Source organism: Parasteatoda tepidariorum, chromosome 3 (assembly GCF_982258835.1).
Source record: "Parasteatoda tepidariorum strain Cologne lab strain chromosome 3, Ptep-v5.0, whole genome shotgun sequence".
In the NCBI taxonomy this organism is placed as follows: domain Eukaryota; kingdom Metazoa; phylum Arthropoda; class Arachnida; order Araneae; family Theridiidae; genus Parasteatoda; species Parasteatoda tepidariorum.
Genome location: NC_141757.1, coordinates 1,291,122 through 1,312,243, shown reverse-complemented (window position 1 = coordinate 1,312,243; position 21,122 = coordinate 1,291,122). Strand labels below are relative to the sequence as shown.

Sequence of the window (21,122 nt, the reverse complement as noted above, 5' to 3'; positions counted from 1 at the left end):
AATTTCTCTTCATTTCTTAAACAAGTGTATTAATCATATTTTTAAGTACAAGTACAAGTGTATTAATCATATTGTATTAATCACAAGTGTATTAATCATTGGCAATTTCTCTTCATTTCTTAAACAAGTGTATTAATCATATTTTTAAGTTATTTAATAAAAAGCATCCGGGTATTTCTTTTAATTAATAAATTTCACTTAAAACTAATAACTAGTATTATCTGAAATAATAAAATGAAGTCTTTCTGAGTGTCTCTCTTTTGGACATGATCATTCCATAATAATTATTAAAATAATTTACTTTTAAGCCGATTTTCCTATATATGTATATGTATGTATATATATATATGTATATGTGTATATATGTATGTATATATATATATATATATATATATATGTATGTATGTATGTATGTTCGTGTTGCATTTAAATTCAGTAGTTGGTAAATGATCTTGATTGTCTCTTACTTAAACAAAATAAATGAAAAAAAATTATTATTTAACAGCTACTCTTGTATTTTATTGCATTTAACTGAAACAATTTTCGGTTGTTTTTACGCTTTGACAAAATTATTTATTTCACTGAATGAAATTAATATTTCAGTTAAAACTTTATAAATATATTCTGCACAGAAAAAATCTTTTTAAAACTTGTAGCTTTTTCTTTTTAATAATTTCTTTGGAGAAGATGCTCTTTGATAAATTACGGTAAACAATTGCTTTAGTTATAAACAATTAAATCTTACATTTAAAAAAAATATATTCATTATTTTTTCAGAGGAGAAAAAAGAAGAGAAGAAGGAAGAAAAGTAAATATTTTTCAAGATATTTATTACTTTTGAAATCAGAAATTTTTTTACCCTACAACATTAAGTGTTTGGCATTTCATTTAAATTTTGAGAAAGAGTATTTTATTTTAAGCTGATTTTTTGCAAATTTTCTTATCGGTTTAAAAGGACACATTTCTTAATCTCAGCTGTTGAAAATGTGATTTGCATTTCAACCTCAATATTAAGTTCTTAAGTTCTTATTATTCATTACATTTAATAGCTATTATACAATCTTTCTTAAAAATACTCTTTATTTCGAATGTAAATAGAGCCCTGATATTTTCGTACACTTTTACACTTGAGTACACTTGAGTTTTTAAAAAGAGAGATTCGCCTTTAATGACATGAAATTATCTATATATGAAGCTTCAATTCCTGTTTATTCCACACTTAAAATAGTTACCTCTCAAAATATTGGATGCGCTAATTTTAAATGTTTTTTGTTGCTGAAGATTTTGAATTAAATATATTTATAAAAAATTATTAAATTTGATATTTAATGCAAGCAATTATTTATTTTAATCAATATAGTATATCACCTGCCGTTTCGCTCTTGATAAACGGATTGCTGCATTAAAAGTATTATGTATTGTTCTATTTTAATTACATGTGCAGTATTTCATTAATATTATATTTATTTAAATCAAATTTCATGGATAATTGAATGGGGAAATATTTACATTTATTTTATAATTATTCCAGTTATTACAGCACTCTTTTTTTCTCTCATGGAAATGGGGATGATTTGAGGTAAAGAACTGAATTTGTTTCTAGATAAACTAGTGAAGAATATTTAATGATGCATTTTTTAACACTCAATAGAATGAATCCAATCTAGAGACTAATAGTTTAGAAGTTATATGAGGTTTATGTACAAACAGGGAAGGGACGGAGAGAACTTTTTCGGAGGGGGAAGTTCCGAATTTGACCGAATAAAAAAAATCGCCCACAATTGACACACAATAAAGAAGCTCTAATGACATACAAATTATAAATCAAGAAAACAAGTTTAAACATGTTCTTGTATATGTACATCTCATTAATTTATTTAAACATATATAAATTATCTGATAATCATTTAGAGAAATTTCTTCTAACAGTCATTGTTGAAATTTTATTCATTTCAATTTCACCCTCTTTGGTAATATCAGAAAAGAGCTTCTTCAAACTTTATCTTTTAGAATTAATACCATTTCATTTATTTATTTATTTATTTTGCTTAAAATGTTTTATTAATTAAATAATATTATTATTATAGAAAAAAACCTTCTGGTGATAAACCAAAGATTACACAAGCTTTAACTCCTCTTGTAAGTACATAAGTTTTTTGTTTTTCCAATTCTTACATTTATTACACTCGAAACATCTGTTTTTATCTGATCTGGTTTTAAACGAAATGTGCTTTCTGAGTATATTTTTTACAATTTGGTTGGTTTGTACTTAAAACAAAGATTAACTGTTTTCAGGAGGAAAAAAACTGTACCTTAGAAGAAAAAAAATCTATAAAAGAATAAGGGTTTACAAAAACTGCATCTTACAGAAAAGATACAACTTCAATGGCTATCCATAAAAAAATTAAAAATAAAAAATATTTTCCAATTAACATAAATACAAAAAGTAGATAAAGAAAAGCGACTTTTCAACACACATAACTTATGTAAGGAAAAAATCTTTTGAGTTCCTTACGATATATATTACTGCATATATATTATACGATATATATACGATATATATTACTGCAAATTCACAGAATTTCATTTATTAGATTAAAAACAGTTTTTAAATACATATTTCTCATTAGAATTGCATGAAAATTGCATTTAGTGATCCACAAAACATATTCTTACAAAATTTAATTAAAAACAAAGGTTATCCAATATATATATATATATATATATATATATATATATATAAACATATATACACTGTGTATATATATATATATATATATATATATATATATATATATATAACGTCGTTGCCGGGTGGAAGGATTAAAACAGGTCATAGGTCGGGAAGGAGGGTACAAAATTTATTTATTAATTATTAGACAAGTGAGTGAAAGTGCACATGAAAAGTTGCGCTCCTTGGTTATATGTTAGGGAAAATCTTGCAAAGTAAAATCCGTAATATGTCTTAATTTAGGGACAGAGGGAACTCTTAGTAGTTGCTATTGGTTTATGAAATAGATCGAACGTTTCCCACACAAGAGCAAAGGGAAAAATGTCCTGCTCTTAATTAAATGCATACTTGAGCCAAAAATAGATTTAAGAACAGGATGTGACTTTTAAAAGTGTGAGAAAGTATTTCGTTTAGAATAATTAATTAGGATGAAGTTTAATAAAAGAAACTAACATAAAAAGATTAATTGAAGCTTTTTATGTTACATATAAATATAATGATGAAGAAAATTATTAAAATAAGATAAAATAAAATTTATTAATTTTCTTCATTTTTCTCTTTATTTTATTCTTTTTGTAGTTATTAATTGTGCTACATATCTGTATTGATTTTTTTTAGACTATAGAAGAAGGTAATAGTGCTGTATTTACATGTAAAGTGACTTCTACGTCTAAGACAAGTGTTACCTGGTATAAGTAAGTAGTTTAGCTTACTCATTTCGCAAATTTTTCTGTCACTCAGTAATTGTCTACCATTGTCTCCGTTTAAGAAAAAAAGTGCATTTCAATTTCGTTAATTGAGCTTCAGCTTTGTTTGAACTCTTAGCTGCTATTCTCGTGTTCAATGAAAAAAAAATGTGCTAAATATCTAAACAGTTTCGTCGAGGTGAGCAATACTTGACGAGTTTCAACTCGCGGTGGAAAAAAAATTATATTATGCATTTGATGGTGTTTACTTCCTGGTACTAGAAAATGGAAAATTTTTTTAGCATTTTCTAAACGCTCACCTAAAAACTCTAAAGATTTGAGTTCTCTGCTAGCCGCAGCTCACAGTTTAATAAGCCCATTTTGTATTTATTTGTTTTGCAAACAAAAGGAAATATATCAAGCTTGCCAATGAAATAAAAACGTATTAGCTGGTAGCTTATTATCATTAGACTCCATCTTTTTCTTTTTCTTTAGAGGCACCCAAATTATGAAAGAATCGAGCGAGATAAAGCTGTCCTTTGATAATACTACAGCCACTTTAAGCATTTCAAAGACTTCTGTTTCTTCGTCTGGACTCTACAAAGTGGAATTTACAAATGATTTTGGAAAAGATGAAAGTTCAGCGCAGTTGACTGTTTCAGGTCTGGTATTGTTTTATTCGTGATTATTATTTGTCTCGCTTTTAATGAAACGATGTGACGTCATGTTTATAGAAAATCGATTTGTACGAAAACTTTCTTTAGTAGATTCAAACCATCTCAAATATTTTCTCCCTTCTTTTTTTTAATTATCTTTATCAATTTATTTTCAGAGAAGAAAAAGGTCGAGGAAAAGAAAATTGAAAAGAAAGAAGAAAAGAAAGTTGAAAAGAAGGAAGAAAAGAAAGAGGAAATAAAAGTGGAAAAGAAAGAAGAAAAAAAACTTGAAGTGAAAGAAGAAAAGAAAGTAGAGAAACTAGAGGTTCATAAGAAAGAAGTAAAGACATCTGAGAAAAAAGTGGAACAAAAAACTGAAAAGAAAGAAACAAAGACAGAAAAGAAGGAATCAAAGATAGAAATAAAGGTAATGAAACAACGATAAAATGTAAAGAAGAATATTTCGTGAAAATGATTCGCCGCATGTCGCTGAAATCGCCTATCAAGACATAAGTAACAGCCTTGCAAAAAATGTCTCTCGTTGTATTCACACAATCGTTTTCAATCCAAGTCATATTTGCTTCTGTTGGAATCCTTTCGCAAATTTACTTTTTAATGAAAATTATTGATTTTCGTGCTGGTATTGATTTTTAAAATTCATTATTAAAGATATGATTACTTAATTTAATTTGGCTGTCGTAATTTAGCCTTAAATAGTAGCTGCCATTACTTAATGCGTTTTGAAAATAATGACTTTTTTACATTCGGTGTGTTTATATACCAATATCTGCAATGGAAACGTTTCGATTACGACATTGAATAAGTGAAATAAAATAAATAACTGACTCAAACGATTTCTGCTTTTATAACATATATCGGCATTAATTTAAGCCAAACGATAATATTCTTTTTTTCAATGTTTTCAATCGTGCATCAATATCAGTTTCTAATTTCTGAAATTTTTTTGATTGGTTGGCAGCTACAAAAGCAGAACAAAAGCTTTAAACAAAATCAATAGAAAACAACATTTTTGGGAATACTGGTATCGAATTTTTATAATATTCTTTTTTTTTTTTTGTTTCATTTAATGGGCCTGATTGAATTAAACGTATTTAATGACGTAAAAGAACTTTTGTTATTTCGTTTACTGATTAAAATGCATAGCAGGGAATGTTGGTATTAATAAATTGTTTTTTATTTTGAAAATTTTTATTAATATTTTGAACATCTTTAATTGTTTATGATTGAAATTTATAACAAGTCTTGCTTTTGAATATTTCTCTAGCATTTTGAACCTTTAATTATCCTTAAAATAGAAGTTTATAAGAATGTTCCTATGTAGGAAGAAAAAGTAAAATCGACCAAAATAGAAGAGTCTGCAAAATCCACAGTTCCACAAATCTCTGTGGAGGAGACGGGAGGAGGAGCTCCTGTGATCAAAGAACCTCCCAGTTCCAGGAAGGCGTCAGCAGATGTAAGTGTTCCCCAATTCGGAAGCCGCAGAGGCTCCTATGTCGATATCCCCAGTCCTGGTGGCTCGAGGAGGGGATCCATCATTATAGCTGATGAGGTAGGTTGTCTAAAAAGACCTGGTTAAGTCATTTTGTTTGGAAGTAAGGCAACTAAAGTTTCACATATAAATGATTTTAAATAGTATAAATTTTATGAATTTTTTTTTTATTCAAGATATTTTTTAGTTTTTAAACTTGAGCAAATCAATTTTATAGGGTAAAAAGACAAACAAGAGTTTATTTTCTCTTGTTGTAGCATATAACTTAATAAAAAAGAAGTAAACATAAATTTATATAAATGTCCATTATGCCACAGAAATAATAATAATAATAAAAAAAAACAATAATGAAACATGTAAATATATTTTATAACATGAAACCAAGTCAACCTTAATATTTAGAACACAAGCATATTTTATTTTTTACAGAAAGACTATGATTAAACCTTGGCTAAAGAGATTGAGTAAACAGTCTTGACGCCAGACTCGTTATAATATAAAGAATTGCAAAAAAGTATAAATATTTAATGTATTATATTTAACCACTCCATTAAATGAATGACAAACTTCTTTTATTTGAATCAAAGAGAAAGAATCGTCAGAAGTATTTCCTTAATTCATACTAAAAGTCATAAAAATTAATAGTTTTTTGAGAATAATTTACTAAAAACATTTTTTTCCTTAGTTTCCTAGATTTCATTGTTTACTATTAATTTATAAATTTATAAGCGATTCTCAAAACAATAAATAAAAAAAAATACAATTTTATAGAAGCAAAAATGAATCTCATCCAAGAAGTTTAATACTTACAGAAATGCAAAAAAAAAAAAAAAAAAAAAAAAAAAACACCTAAAAAGCAAAAAGTTTTTATTAGTTAAATGCAATAAAGGCTTCAACCAAATACATTGGCTCAACGTGTTATGAATCATTTCTAATGAAATGTTGTCTAATTTATTATTTTTATCTAAATGTTTATTTTAAAGTGAATTCATACATGACTGCATCGCCTCATTTGAATTTTGTAAACTGTATAAATTTCACATCTGCTGCTGTCGCGAAAGTTCTTCATGAAAGAATCAAAGCAGATCTTTAATTGCCTTACCTCTCCTGAAATTTATCTTTGTTATTGATGTTTGTTGTGTTTGAAATTTATGTTTCCTTTTGCATCACGGCAAGAAAAAATACATTATTCACTATTAAAGTAAATCTAACGTTCGTTTGGATTAGAGTCGAAACCTAATGGTTCGATTATAATTAGAAAAAAAAATTAAATATACAAAGTTTAATTTAAAGTGGAGTGAGCGAAATGTTCTTTTAATACAATTATAGAATAATATTGTTATAAATAGTTTGTCAATTATAACTCTCTTTTGATGACTTAAAAATATGAACCAAATTGAAAATATTTTTCAATTTAATACTAATTTAAAATTTTTTTTAAATTATTAAATAGCAATACGATAAGTATAATGAGTGATTTTAGAACTGTAACAATTTTTTTTAAATAAAATGTCTAAATGAATTCGAATGAATTTAAATTTGGACTTAATCGTCTGAATCGAATCATTTATATGATAATGCATGAATTCCTCGGATGCCTCCTGACTGTGGCGGAACGGGGTTAAGCTCTGATATAATAATGAATGAGGCTTTTTTAATCGTTTTTTTTTACACCGGTGTCAAAAGTTAAAAGAGCCACATACAACACTCTGTGTTTTAACATAAATTTATAAAAGAGTTCAAAATAATCTGCAAGCAGTTTCTTAAAACTTACAAATTTTAATATCAAAATTTTAAAAATATATGATTATTAGAATTTAAAAAAAATTTCTCAAAAAATTGTGATAAGAATTCCTTAACTTCATTTAATAAGTTTTCTAGCATTTTTTTAATGAATTGATAAACATAAAATATAAATATAAACGGTGTCTGTGAACTGTCTTTGTGAAACAAGAATATAAACTGTGTTACTGTATGTTTATATAATGAGTGTACGTCTTTATCTGTTTTGTGTTTATAGCAGTTGTAGGTACAAAAGACTAACCTATCGACTTGAATCTTAACCTATCTTTTTTTAATACTGCAAACAAGTATTTTATGATTTTTGAAAACTAATTTTTTTTAAAGACCGTTTATAAAAACAGCTATTATTTCAATGTTTACAATTTGTTTTTTTTTTCTTCTTAATATCAAATTGAATTTTTTTTTCTGTATGTAATGAGCGCTTACATTTCTTATCAAACTAACTTTCTCTTTTAATCTAATTGTTTTGGCATTTCAAAAAAGAAATGGAACTATAAAATCAATATATAATTATTTTTCTCGCCTATTTTTAAGTATTTGCAAGTTTATATTTTATGTCATTATGTGGTTATGTCATGTCCTATGTACCTTGAAACATTATATGTATACTTTTGTATTTACTTTATTATTTTTAAAAAAAAGGTTATTTTTTAAGATAAATATTTTGATACTACTTTTTTTATTTTATTATTTAGTTTAAACGCAACATTCTATTTTTGTAACTATTTCCAAAAAGAGATGTTTAGTTCTACTATGTTTGTGACTAATATTTATGAATACTTTGTTCTGTGAAATCAGTACAAAGAGTACAATTAGTATAGTTCTGTGAAACGTAACTAAAATACTTTCAACTGAAAAAAAAAAGTTGTCCTCTGGAGAGAAAGTTTATGAACCACCCAACCAATACTATTTCACGACGAAAAGGAAACTATAATTCCAACTAGTGCTGTTTATGATGCAAATAGTTTTTATTACAAGGTCCTGTTTTGAAATGCTTTTATTAATAGGATAAATATTTCAAATGAGCAAAACTTGTTTACTCTGTTCTCGGTTTAAGAGCCAGTTCTCTTAAGAGTCAGATTAGGAATTTAGATTTGATTTTGTTAAAACTTTCCGTTCTTTATGTAAAACTATTAACGCAATTTTTTTTTGGAGGGGGGAGATATTTTTTCTCTAAATTTAAGGGAATCAAAAGTGAAGATCCTTTGAGCATCAATGGCAATACTTTTAGGAATACTTTTAAGGGAATCATGACCATTATTTTATAATTTACTAAGATCACTTTAATTATTAAACGATAAATACTTTTAGTTGAAGATCATTCAAAAATCTTAAAAGAAAGGCTTTTTTTTCTGAGACCGTCAAAATCTACAAGAACCACAAAGGTTTCTGTGAATACATATCAATGATTAGTACATATCATTGAGTAGTAAAAATAAACGTGTGTGAGTTGTCTATTTTGTATGACCTTAAAGTAGCAAGAAACTGTACCCTTTCCAAAATCATTCGGAAAAACTAGGCAAGTATGAAGTTCGCCGAAAATTAAATAAATATAGAACCAAATTGAGAACCATAACTGAGTAATCGGATAGAGTTATGGGAGAGCTGTTATTCTACAAATCACCTTTTATACGATCGAATTTTGACAATGAAGACGGCACCCTAAAATGAATTCAAAGCATTATTTATCAATTAGTTTTATGCAACACTGTATCAAGAAGAGCCCAGGAAATTGCATTGCATATAATCATCTGCCTGCTTCAATGCTCTGTCTTTTTACTAACAGCCCTTGTCTATCATTCCTCTGTCTGTAATCCTCTCTCTGTTGTCTCTCTTCCTCTTTGTTATGATCTTTTATATTTCATGCGGCATGATTCTTTTTTTTAAAGCTTCTTCCAGGTCTTTTTCTTTGCACACAACCTACCTCTAAGCATGAATATTTTATATATCTCTGATACACGTAAGTATTCTTTTTTAATCCTTCTCTCTCCTACATTGAAAACACAAAAAAACAGCACATTTCCTGAATTGTCGGTGAGTTTTCAAATCGGGACAGAGCTTGTATAGTTTGTCTAAAATAAGAACTCCCCCAGACCTGTAGCGGTGACTATGGTTACAAGGTATGACTATTTCAAGTAGGGGTGCGGGTTCACTGCTTTGGGAGTGGTTTCGGTTCGGGTCAACGGGTGAATCTCTTTCTTCGGTCTATTGTGTTAGTCCTAGAGTGAAGCTACCCTCCCTAAAATTCACCATTCTTGTTTCCATAGCACCAGACGACCTCAGACTTTGTGGCGGGAGGAGTTCTTAGCTTAGACAAACTTTAGTATCTGTTTACGACAATGGAACGCGTGTTTGTGAGGAGCATTTGATTCTGTTTTTCATGGATGCGAATGATTTCTTTTTCTTAAACGAATGAATCTAAATAAATTCGTAATGGGATTGCGTCCATTTAAATTATTCTTGTTTTAAAGACTTTAAAAGTTGCTTATATAAGATTGCAGTGATTGTTATAGATTTAAAATAGTGTAAAAAAATTGGTTGAAAACTCACGTTGTTAATAATTTAGAAATTTAAATTTTACGTTACCGTTTAGAATTTCGAATGCGAAGTGTTCATATACATAGCCACTTTGACTCTGATGTGCCGAAAAGTAATCCCTTGTTGAAAACTGAAAAGGAGCAGTTGTGTCAATTTTTCTTATACACGCCGGTTGAGTTGCGTTTGTTTTCGTAAAAACGTATTTCAAACTGTCATTTTGACCATAATAACACTAGGTTTACGGGACGCGTCATTTTGACGCATTTCGAATTTTATAAGGAAAATTTCAAATTTCCGTTTGCATTTTTATTTTATCTGCTGTAATGACTTTTATCCATTAATCGAGGTAAATATATATTGAAGTCCATTTTCTTCAAAAGCGTTGAAATATTGAAATTCTCTTTGTGGTATCTCTACGGAATTCTATTGTGGTATCTCTACGGATATGCGTCCATTCGACGCGATCGTAATGTAGACAAAATTTGGAGTAAACATCCATAATAAATAGGAATGTACCGATCCGATATCGTTATCTCAAGCGAAACAAACGATAAACAACTGTTGCCGATAAGCAGTAATAGAAAGAACAAACGCAGAATCGCAATGATGTCAATTGATCAGAGAGATGTGCATAATAAAATTATTGAATAATAATAACTTTCCATAAATATATATCTCATATTTTAATTGATTTTTCTCGTTATAGTATATAATTACATTGCTTTCTAAGTGCTGTTATATGTAATTCGTTCATGGGTCAAATTGACGCGTGTCCGTATATAAGACGCGTCCGTAAATCTAGTGTTAAGAAGAAGAAACTTACCCATGAACTATCCTTAATCTATACGCATGTTAAATGAAGCCTATTTTTGAACTTCTTGATTTCCAATGGAGCTCTATCCTTAAAAATATCTAAACATTGCCTGCTCTGCTATCCAGACGGATCTTCTCAAAAATGACACAACACTAAAAAGTCATTATCTGAAATTTAAAAAATGACCAGTAATGCTGCAAATGTATTCTAAAAGCTGCAAATAAGAATTAGCAAAATAACGTAAATTGCTTCTCTTTTTCACGTGAATACATCCTACTTTTTGCTCCAAAAGTGACATTTTTACATCCTCCATACTATTTTCAGATAGGTAAACATTGTATTGCCCCTGTACCCCAAAACCCGAATATTTTGCGCAGGGGCTTAGAAGGCCTGGATTCATAATATTTTCGCACTTAATACGTTGTACTTAAACCCATTGAGATTTTGAGTGGATTGACCAAAATTGAACAAAAACTGTTATCTACTAAACCGTAAATCCGTGTTTTTTTATTCTATAAATTTTCACATTTTCGCATATATCACGTTTTTAACATATTATTACGGCATACAAATCTTGAGTTTCGCATTTATCATTCGTAAAGTCTTGATAAAAACATTTTTCTACAGTATTTAAAAAAAATTCTGTTGTTTTTAATTAACATTCTTTTTAATGAGATGTTACACATCTTTATTACTACGACGTGTGAAAAATTATGCACCCTGCCCTTAGTTTAAAAGACTGATTACATTTTTTTCCTCATCACAAGTGCAAAAAAAGAGAAAAAAATATTTCTCGATCTTAAGAAATTTGATTTTCTCGGGTTTCCCTGTATGTGCCATTAAAAAAATTAAGTGGATACGAAATTGTACATTTTGCGAATGAAAAAATCATTTCAAAATAAAAGAAATTTTGCTAAAACTCAATTTGTATCACGGATTCTTACGAGTAAGAGAAAGAAATTTAAAAAAAAAAAAAGAGGACATGCAGAAAAAAATGTATTTTGGAAGGAAAAAAGAAAGAAAACATAGTAAAAAGAAGAGAGATGTGTTTTTGTAAAAGAAAAACAGGTTGAGTGAAGAAGAAACTTTTCAAATTTTGAATTTTTTGGGTAGCCTTGTCATTTTGAGCCCAACCCAGAAGACAAGAGAACTCTTGGATCAAGTATTGGGAAAAATCTGCCTTCGTGGAGGACATTTTAATGGAACTATCTCGCATTTGCGTTACATAGAGAGGAAAACCACGAAAACCTCCCACTGTTAGCCTGACGACAAGGGGACTCTAACCATGATTATGGTCGGTGCAAGCCGGATGCGTATCTACCAGTCATTGTCGGCTCACCTCATTGGGGTGCTGTATCCTCTGAGCTGTCACGGCTCAAGAAGAATGATTATTTGTTGCTCATGAGAAAGGATCGATTTCCTTACATTATTTTGCTGACAGTTTTCTGGAGAAAGTCTCCTAGTCTATACTTTCAATATGAATTATTTACCAATCTTTTTAGATGGAGATATTGATGAAAGCACAATTAAATTCTCAGTTTAATAATCCTTTTAAACTCGTAAGAATGGTTAACGAAGAAAATATTTTGCTTTAGTTATAGGAAAACTTTAGATATCAAGTTTTAAGAACTAAATTTCTTTTGCTCATAATTAATAACGTATTAATTATGAGCAAATTGTGATACGTATAGCATATATATATTTGTAATTTTTTTATTTGCTTGCATGTAAAAATAGGGAATAAATTAAACTAGAATAATTTGAAAGAATTTTATCTAATAATTGATTAAAATATCTTAAAATTTTCTAAGGTGTTTTTGTATTGTAAGTATTAAAAGAAGACTCTGAACGGTAAGAAATTTTCCATAAATTTGGTTTTGTACCAACAACGTTTCAAATGTATAAAAAATGAGTACGCTCAAAATGTATTAAAAAAAGTACGTTTTGCCTCCTTATTACTCACATTATCACCTCAGTTACTAATTTTTGATTTATGATACAAAAAAAAGTATAAAAAACCTCTTATTCCTCAACGAACTACTTTAGAAACTTATAATGATCTCGTTATTCAATTTGGGCTTGCCTATTACGATTCACGCGAAAAAGAATTTTTTTAAAAATATTTTCCTGCGCATGCGCAGTTAAAAGGAGCTACTTCTAAGTGCTCATCACTTGCGCAAATGTCAACGAAATTTTTATTAATATTTTAAAATAATATTTTTGCATCCATTAAGATATTGCTCTGGCAATTTTGTTTAAGTTTGTCGAATGTTTTTACTGTTACGGTAAGGCAAAACAAAAATCGTTTTTTTTTTATATATCTTAAAATAATCTCTTTTGTGAATGCTAAGTTTACAAATTTTAATGTAGTTATTAAATATAAAAACCAATGTAATCGATGCAAATGATAAATTCGTTGCTACATTTTCTGACATTCCATAACATTCATTTTCGGTTCATTAACATGTTCAATGACATTCATTTCCATTCAGTATTTCTGAAAGCATTAAGTAAGAGAAATCGCATGATCCTCTGAAATAATGAAATAGTTATCTAAGTATTTCTTGAGAGAGATTTGAAAAAAATATCAAAAAAACGGAAAGAGTTTCTTCTCTGTGATTCTATATTATGATTAAGAAGTATTATATTTCTAGAAAAAAAAGTTTCAGTTATTGTTAGGAAGTATATAATTACGTTTTAATTTCGAAAGTTTTTTTTTCCAATTTCTTCTATTTCACAATCTCCCTACATTTTCAATCGTTTATAAAATACTTTTTATTCAACTTCAAATACATTTTTTTTAAAACTTGTAGTGTATGAACACTTGATGTAAATACAGTTTTTTTCAAATATTAATTCATTCATTCAATGGAGATGAACTACAAACGAAATGGAATTTTCTGATGGGTGAAGCGTTAGTCATTGTTTTAAATTTTACTATACGCTAGTCAGTAATTTACATATTTTAAAGATAACATCAGTGATCATTTCTAACTTATTACTCTATTTGAACAAAAAAATAGTTTATCGCTCACGTTTAAATATTTAATTTTATATTAATAAATTCAAAAAAGAACATAACGTGGTACGAGGTTTGTTATTTATATTTCTGGCCTTGGCAACAGTAAGTGTTGCTAGGCGACCGCAGACGATTTTAATCGAAAGTTTGATATTTTTAAACATAAATTCAGCAGACGATTTACCATTATAGCTTCATTTGTGTTGTTGACAGTAAATTGGAAAGTTCTTCTCTTTCAAAAAATGGAATTGAATCGTGAACATTTTCGTGCCATTATTTTTCATAACTTTTATAATACTTTTTAGTCAAGCACTCTACTTCAAATACATTTTTTAGTGGATGATACTCGATGCTAAGACAGTTTTTTCAAATATTAATTCATTCTTTCAATTTTAATTCATTCATTTTAGTTTTATATGGGAGAAAAAAATTTTAATATTTAATAAAAAGTAATTTAATTTTTCGAATCTTTTTTTTAATTTTATATTACTTGTTTAAAAGAAAAGTGATCTATGTTAATTAATTTATTTAGAAAGGCATGGTTGTGGATGAGAGTGGAAAAACGAAGAAACTCCGTCCCGGTGAAATGCTTGAAGTAGCAGCACCCAAAAGGAGAAAAAGTATCGATGTTCGTAGAGTCAGGTATTTACCACATCTTTAATATCCACATCACAAACTGTGTATCTAAAACAAAGTCTAGACGAACGAACAAAATAACTGGAGGAATGTATAAAGTTTTGAAAGTAGAAAAAGAAATTTTTAATTTATGTTATTTCACAGTATTTAAAAGTGACAAGCATTTTATAAATGAATTGAGTGATTTAAAAGGATATTTCTACAGGGTTCTTTTAAAAAGTGCTTAAAGGTGCATATTTTCGTTTTTTAAAAACCCTTAAAGGTGCTTTTTCCATGGGGTGTTTTTAAAAAGTGCTTCATTTTCCCTTTTTCAAAAATGAGATTTTTCCTTTACTATGTTCATTTTCGCTTAGAATTATGCAAAAAGACAGTTCACAATGTTCTATTCAACGTTTTCACAATTCATTCAACCCAAATCTATTTTGGCGTCACTCCGCAGCGAATGAAAATGCAATTCGTTTTACAGGATTTAAAATTTCGTGATTTTTGTCAATTGTCAAAAGTTTTTTTTTTCTAGACATAACGGATAAAACCGGTCAAAAACTTTCCGACCCTGCCTAATTATCATATTTTTTTTAAAGTGCTTAAAAATATTTTTGAGTGCTTGAAAATATTTTTGAGTGCTTGAAAAGTGCTTAAAAGGTGCTTGTTTAATAATTTGGCTACGCACCCTTTTCTAACTTGACTGATATATATTTCATTCCAGCGTGTCAGAATTAGAAGAAATGATTGACAAGCCTTGTTCACCTCTCAAACCAATTCCAGGAAATGAAAAGTCAGCTCCCTCCATTATAGATTTCCAGCAAAATTATTCTGCTGTTGAAGGTTTGTCTTTTTAACCATTTCTAAAAATAAACGTATAGAATTAACAGTCAAATCTGCAATCGATATCTCTCTCTAAAATCGTTATGTAATTATTAGGAACCAGAATTTTTCACTTCCCCTTTTATACGTAGGGTGTGGTATCAGGAAGGATGCGTGAAGTGTTAAACTCACCCAAGTCAACATTTTAGATGGTTTTCCATGGATAGGCGGGCCAACATAATCTTGATGGCAACCATCAATGATTCCATCTTGAACAATTATATTTTTGATGGTAACCAACATAAATAACCATCGCCCCAAATGTAGCAATTCCGACTGATTTTTGATGACTGAACCAACAATAATCTATATTATATAAAACGCTAATACGTATGTATCAATAAAATCGATGATATTTCTTTTCTCGCGTTGGCAACAGTATTCATTTTTAATTGATAGGCTTCAGCGCGCAAGAGCACGTAGTGAGCATCATGGTGGTGATACTTATTCCTCTTGGCCCAGAACAAGGCTAGACCAAGTCCAGGAAACCGTTCACCGGCAGAAAATCAAACACCATCTGCGGATCCTCCAAAATAAAATTTTTCTCCAGTCCCATACAGGTCAGCAAAAGATCAGGTGAAGCCTGGTGAGCACAGTGAGCATCATATGACTAATCTATATTATATAAAACGCTAATGCGTTTTAATTGATAAGCTTCGGCACGCAAGGGCACGTAGTGAGCCTATCATATGTCTAATCAAGTGAATTCTCACCGAAATATCAAAAAAATTCTAACAAAATTATCTTCATCGAAGCCGATGCTTTACATCCGGCATTCAGTACTATTTCATATTGTTTTACAACACATGGTTTTAGCCCTCTGGTGGGAAAGACTTTAAAACAAAACTTACAGAAGTTACTTTTCTCAACAACTGAAATTTAGAATAGTGTGATTAAGAAAAATATGCGAACTGTTTGCAATTTCAAATTAATATTGAAATGCACAGGTTTAGAATTTTCTACAGCGAAAGGTTTTCGGAACTTCAGTGTTCAAAAAAGTATACAAAAGCTAGACGTTAAGAACGTATCCAATGAGCGAGCATCGGATTGCGAAGCAATCCGAAATGAACTGCGAAAGCAGTTCCGGGGGTTGGCGAGCGCCAGCGAGCAGGGGGCGAAGCCTCCTTGTTATTATTAAACTATCATGAAAATGCATTGTTGTGCCATTATGGATCATCATGAATTTCCATCAGAGTAGTATCTTAAAAATTAAATGTTTGAACGTCCATGAAAACCATCATCCAAATGTAGGAATTCGGTCTGATTTATAGTGGTCCAACAAATAAAAAAAAATTGTTTTGATGGTATATTCCTGAGAATAAACAAGAATTCCCATTTAAAAATAATGGAAATGTATAGCTGGAACCATCAGGGCTCACCATGGATTGTTGGCCCACGAGAATAAAACTTCTCTTGATAGTTAATCATCATAGTATTGAAGTAGCGTTTTCCATCATGGAATGATGGAAGTTTGTTTGCCTATCAAAAAACCATGAAAGCATAATGAAAAATGTTGGATGATGGTGACCATCCAATAATGTTGGACTATCGTGAATAGCACTGAAACCGACATAAACCATCTAAATGTTTTAATGGGACCATCAAGAATTTTGACTTGGGGGAAAATACCATTTGGAAAAAAAATCACTACCGGTTTCGAAATAATTTTATATCACCCACACCCTAATCAAGCACATGCAACAAAAAGTTAGTTCTTCACGAAATTTTATCTCTTTACAATCAACATACTTCCTGTAACAAGGTAAGACGAATGGGCGGATATCATATGCAGTAAAATCTGATAAATACCCTCGCCATATTGGATTTTAAATAATTTTAGTTCAGTTAAATGATTACAGAAGCAAATGAATGTTTTTTTTTAAATTTTTTATTTTACCCAAAATAGCTGATATTTGATTCACACATACAAAATTAGTTTCTAAAATTTGAATCTGTATTGGTTATCTTTAAAATTAAAAAAGACTTTCTCATTTTAAATATAAATTTTTTAATTGAAAGCAGACTCTGATGAAAAAAAATAATAGTAAAGTAAAGCATTTCCGCAACTGCCTGTTGTGGCCCAAGAGGGTCAAGGCTCCACTATTTCATGACCAACGGCATGAGTGTGGCAACAAGGGGGTCAGAACTGCGCGCAGGCCGCCTTTACTTCTCGGAGAAGCTTTTACTTATTGATCTGGGGCTTCTAGCTGCCACCAGGAATCGAAAGGCAGCTCTTCACAACGCTCAGTGCCTCTTCACTGAGCCATCGCATTTCATATTAATATTTGCACACAATGAGGCTTTTTTTTTTTTTTGCAGATGGTTGCGAAACAACATCGTAGTTTTTGAGAAGTTTTCTTTACTTCTTTTAAAGAAAAATATTATGTTAAATTTAGGTTTACCTCCAATTTATCAAGCGGCTATTTTCGCGTGGATGTTATTATTCCTTGCTCGAATTAAACGCTAGTTGTTTAATACGTAAGGTTTTTTGAAGTTTTGTTCCTATTTATAAGAAAAACCCCACAGAATATGTGTTTTCAGTATCGTTATGTCATAACCCTATCGTTTGTGAAATGGGAAAATCTTCTATGAAAGCGTTTTTGAATTGTCGTCTGCAACCTAATGACAGCGCTGGATGTTTGTTAAACAGGTGCTACAGCCTACATATCTTTCCAAGTGGAAGGGAACCCGGCTCCGAAGTTTCATTTCTACAAAGGTATTTCCGAGATATTCGAAGGTGGGAGGTACAAGATCTTCACGGACGGCAATTCCAACACCGTTGCACTCTGTATAAGGAAATCGAAAGCACAGGATGAAGGCAAATACAAGATTGTTGCCTACAATGAAGTGGGAGAGGACAATCAAGAAGTCAGCCTTTTTGTGAGCGGTGAGTCTTTCTTTCTTTCTTTCTTTCCTGCTGCTGCTGCTCAATAATGTGATGAATAATGTTCTTTTTTTTATCCTTCCAGATGAAAGTGGTATGGATTTCAGAGCCATGTTGAAGAAAAGGTGAGATTTTTGTCTTCGCATAGCATGAATTGCTACGCAATCTTGATCTAAACAAAATTTGTAAATGTAAAATACATTTAAAAAAAACTGTATTTGCTTTTTTAAGAAAACTAAGATGCTTACGTTAGTCCTAAGAGGACGAACCACCTATATTTTCACAAAAACTCATTTCCCCAAAACAGCTTGAGTCAACTAAAAAACAAAAACAAAACAAATTTTTTTTTTCATAGCGTGTATGCGGAGGAGATTTCTTCAACTATTGTTTATTTTTTGAAATAAGATGCTTTCTAAGGTTGTTTTATTCAACTGTTTGAATATGCAACTGAGGTGCCTATTTGTTATCGTGAATAATAGATATCAAGCGAAAGTCTACTTTCAACTGTGATTATCAAGAATTACAAAGTCGCTTTGGGGAATGTCTAAAATATGTGTGATATCCGATTTGATATTATATTTAATCGTTATTTTAATATGTTCTGAGGATAGATGAGGAGAAACATCAGTGTTCGGATTACCGGTTCAATGCATACTGGGCAGTGGCGACTGAACCTTTAAAAAAACATAAATGTAGGCTATACCGGCCAGTGGCACTTAAGCATTATATATTTCGGACATTTACCGAAACGATTGTGTGAACCGGTGGAAGTCAACAACCACCCATTTCTGTCCTTCACTGTAACCTATTCAAACTGTTTTCAAAGGTGGCACATTATATATAAATACCATATAAAATGATTGGAAGATTTTATGTTATATGCGATGAGCAAAGGATGTTTTTTTTCGAGACAATTCAGTACAGGGATGAAAAGCTTAATACGAATGAATTCAAGGTGTTTTTTAAAAAGTCTTTTGCGCAGCATATTTTATTTATTTAAAAACTTTAATTTAAAAAAAATAGAAGGATTGATTTCACAGAAACTGAAAAATTGCTTATTCTTTATTATTAAAGGTTTTTGCTGAATAAATATTGTTTTGTGAAGCAGAAATAATTTTTTATTAGCTTTTACAAAATAAAACGTGCTCCCATCTTTAGATATGAATAAAAATGGATGGAGAAAAAAAGTAATTCATATTTAAGCTGTTTTGATTGTGTTCTTATAAGCTATTAAAATTGCAGATGAATTAGAGGCATTCCATTATTTAGAAGTCATAAAATATTTGACAAATGTAAACAGCCAGTTTTCGTGATTTAGTGTTACCACTTACAAGGATGATGGATTCTTAGCTGTCTATAGAAAATAGAGGCTGCGTTTTACTTTGGCACAGTTACACACCAGGGTTTTTCTCCTGCTGTGAATAGTTTATCCTTTGAACAACTGACCATTTTTCGTCATCCTATTAAATAAAATTCTTTTGCAAAGCTATTTTTATAACTGCTCTGAGGTATTCAAGACTGTCAAAAAATAAAAATGCAAAATTTAAAAATGACCTCAAATAAAACTCAAAGGAATCAAATAATTAAGAAAACGTTTAATAAAAAAATTTATTAATTCAAAAACAAAATCACAGCATTCAATCTTAAAGACTTTAACCATAATTTATTAGAACAGACGTTATCTGAATAAATCTTTTTTTTTTTTCCCGTTGAGATTCAAAATATGGTGTTGCAGCAGTTAATTTTACTTTACGCCTATTTCACATTAATTTTATAAACGATTTTTTTAACAATATTTTTACTCATTTATTCACAAATAAGTTGTCGGAAAAGTTTTGAATTGTATGCGAATTATGCTAATAAAATCCAGAACATTTTTTAAGAGTCTTTGAGATGGGTAATTAAAATTCTAGCGGGACACTATTTTTCTGATTATCCCAAATATTCTAAGGGGGGCAGTTTTATTCAGAACTTCTTTGTATTTTATTTTGTCACGTATCATCTGCTTAAATTTGCATATTTGTGGGTATTCAGATGGAGTACATGAAAATAGGATCATTAGATCAAAAGTTATTAAGGTTTTAGAGACACTGAATTCTGCGAGAGATAAGAAAAGCACAATATTAACAGCAAAATACAATTTGAAACATTTTCGTGTCAATTCATCGCGCAGCGAAACAGTTGATCGTGGGCACAATTCTTCGCGACTATAATTCGACGTAGCCACCATTTGCATCCGGCGTAACTCCACGCATTGTGCTCACGACGAATTTTATCTAGGATGAGTTGTGAGCCGTTGTGGCTGAAGGGATAGAGCCTTCCAATGAACCAGTTTCGTATCCCAGCGATGGCTGGTCGAAATTCCACATCCGGCTGGCACCGACCACAGTGCCGACGTAAAATCTCCTCAGTAGTAGGTGGATCACGGGTTAGAGTTCCCTTGCAGTCAGGCTAACCGTGGGAGGTTTTCGTCTCCATGCAACTCAAATGTGGTTTAGTTGCATCAGAAAGTCATCCACGAAGGCAAATTTCTCCCCAAACTTGGTCCAGAAGTTCTCTTGTCTTCTGGATTGGGTTCAAAATGACAAAACTGCGGAATCAGTAATCGTAAACCCAAAATCAAGTCAGCTGTTCAACGACGGTTATAATATAAGTCGTGCCAAAGAACCAGAAAAAGACCCTTATTATAATGATATTGTTTCAATAAATACGTTTGTTTGCAGGCAGTATGCAAAGTGGAAGGAAGACCAGGAAGATCCGAACTGGAACCTGAAACCACCGGAGAAAGAGAGAAGACCATCTCTCAGAGAAACAAAGGTATTTTTTAATTAGAAATTTTACTCATTATCATCTTTTAATGTTCCTTCTTTATGCTCTTCTTTTAATAATTACATATTTAATAATTTTTTTAAGTCTATTTTTTAATAGTTAAAAAAGACGTGTAACATGAATAAAATCCAATATTATTTTTTCCCACATTA

At 30.1% G+C, this 21,122-nt stretch overlaps 1 protein-coding gene across 9 annotated transcripts in view; it reads left to right on the top strand.

Moving 5' to 3' along the window:
• The window catches only part of LOC107453633 (twitchin), a 264,438-nt gene that overhangs the window by 16,981 nt on the left and 226,335 nt on the right, over positions 1–21,122 (top strand). For 6 of the 9 annotated variants that reach the window (XM_087158568.1, XM_087158566.1, XM_087158567.1 and 3 more), the window contains exons 8-18: positions 778–808; positions 2,088–2,139; positions 3,350–3,426; positions 3,913–4,079; positions 4,250–4,500; positions 5,416–5,643; positions 14,290–14,399; positions 15,100–15,218; positions 17,908–18,144; positions 18,227–18,266; positions 20,865–20,958. In XM_087158568.1, coding sequence (XP_087014694.1) covers positions 778–808; positions 2,088–2,139; positions 3,350–3,426; positions 3,913–4,079; positions 4,250–4,500; positions 5,416–5,643; positions 14,290–14,399; positions 15,100–15,218; positions 17,908–18,144; positions 18,227–18,266; positions 20,865–20,958 — 1,406 coding nt within the window. The remainder of the gene's footprint in view (positions 1–777; positions 809–2,087; positions 2,140–3,349; positions 3,427–3,912; positions 4,080–4,249; positions 4,501–5,415; positions 5,644–14,289; positions 14,400–15,099; positions 15,219–17,907; positions 18,145–18,226; positions 18,267–20,864; positions 20,959–21,122) is intronic. The other 3 variants (XM_087158572.1, XM_087158571.1, XM_087158570.1) reach the window with 1 other exon arrangement.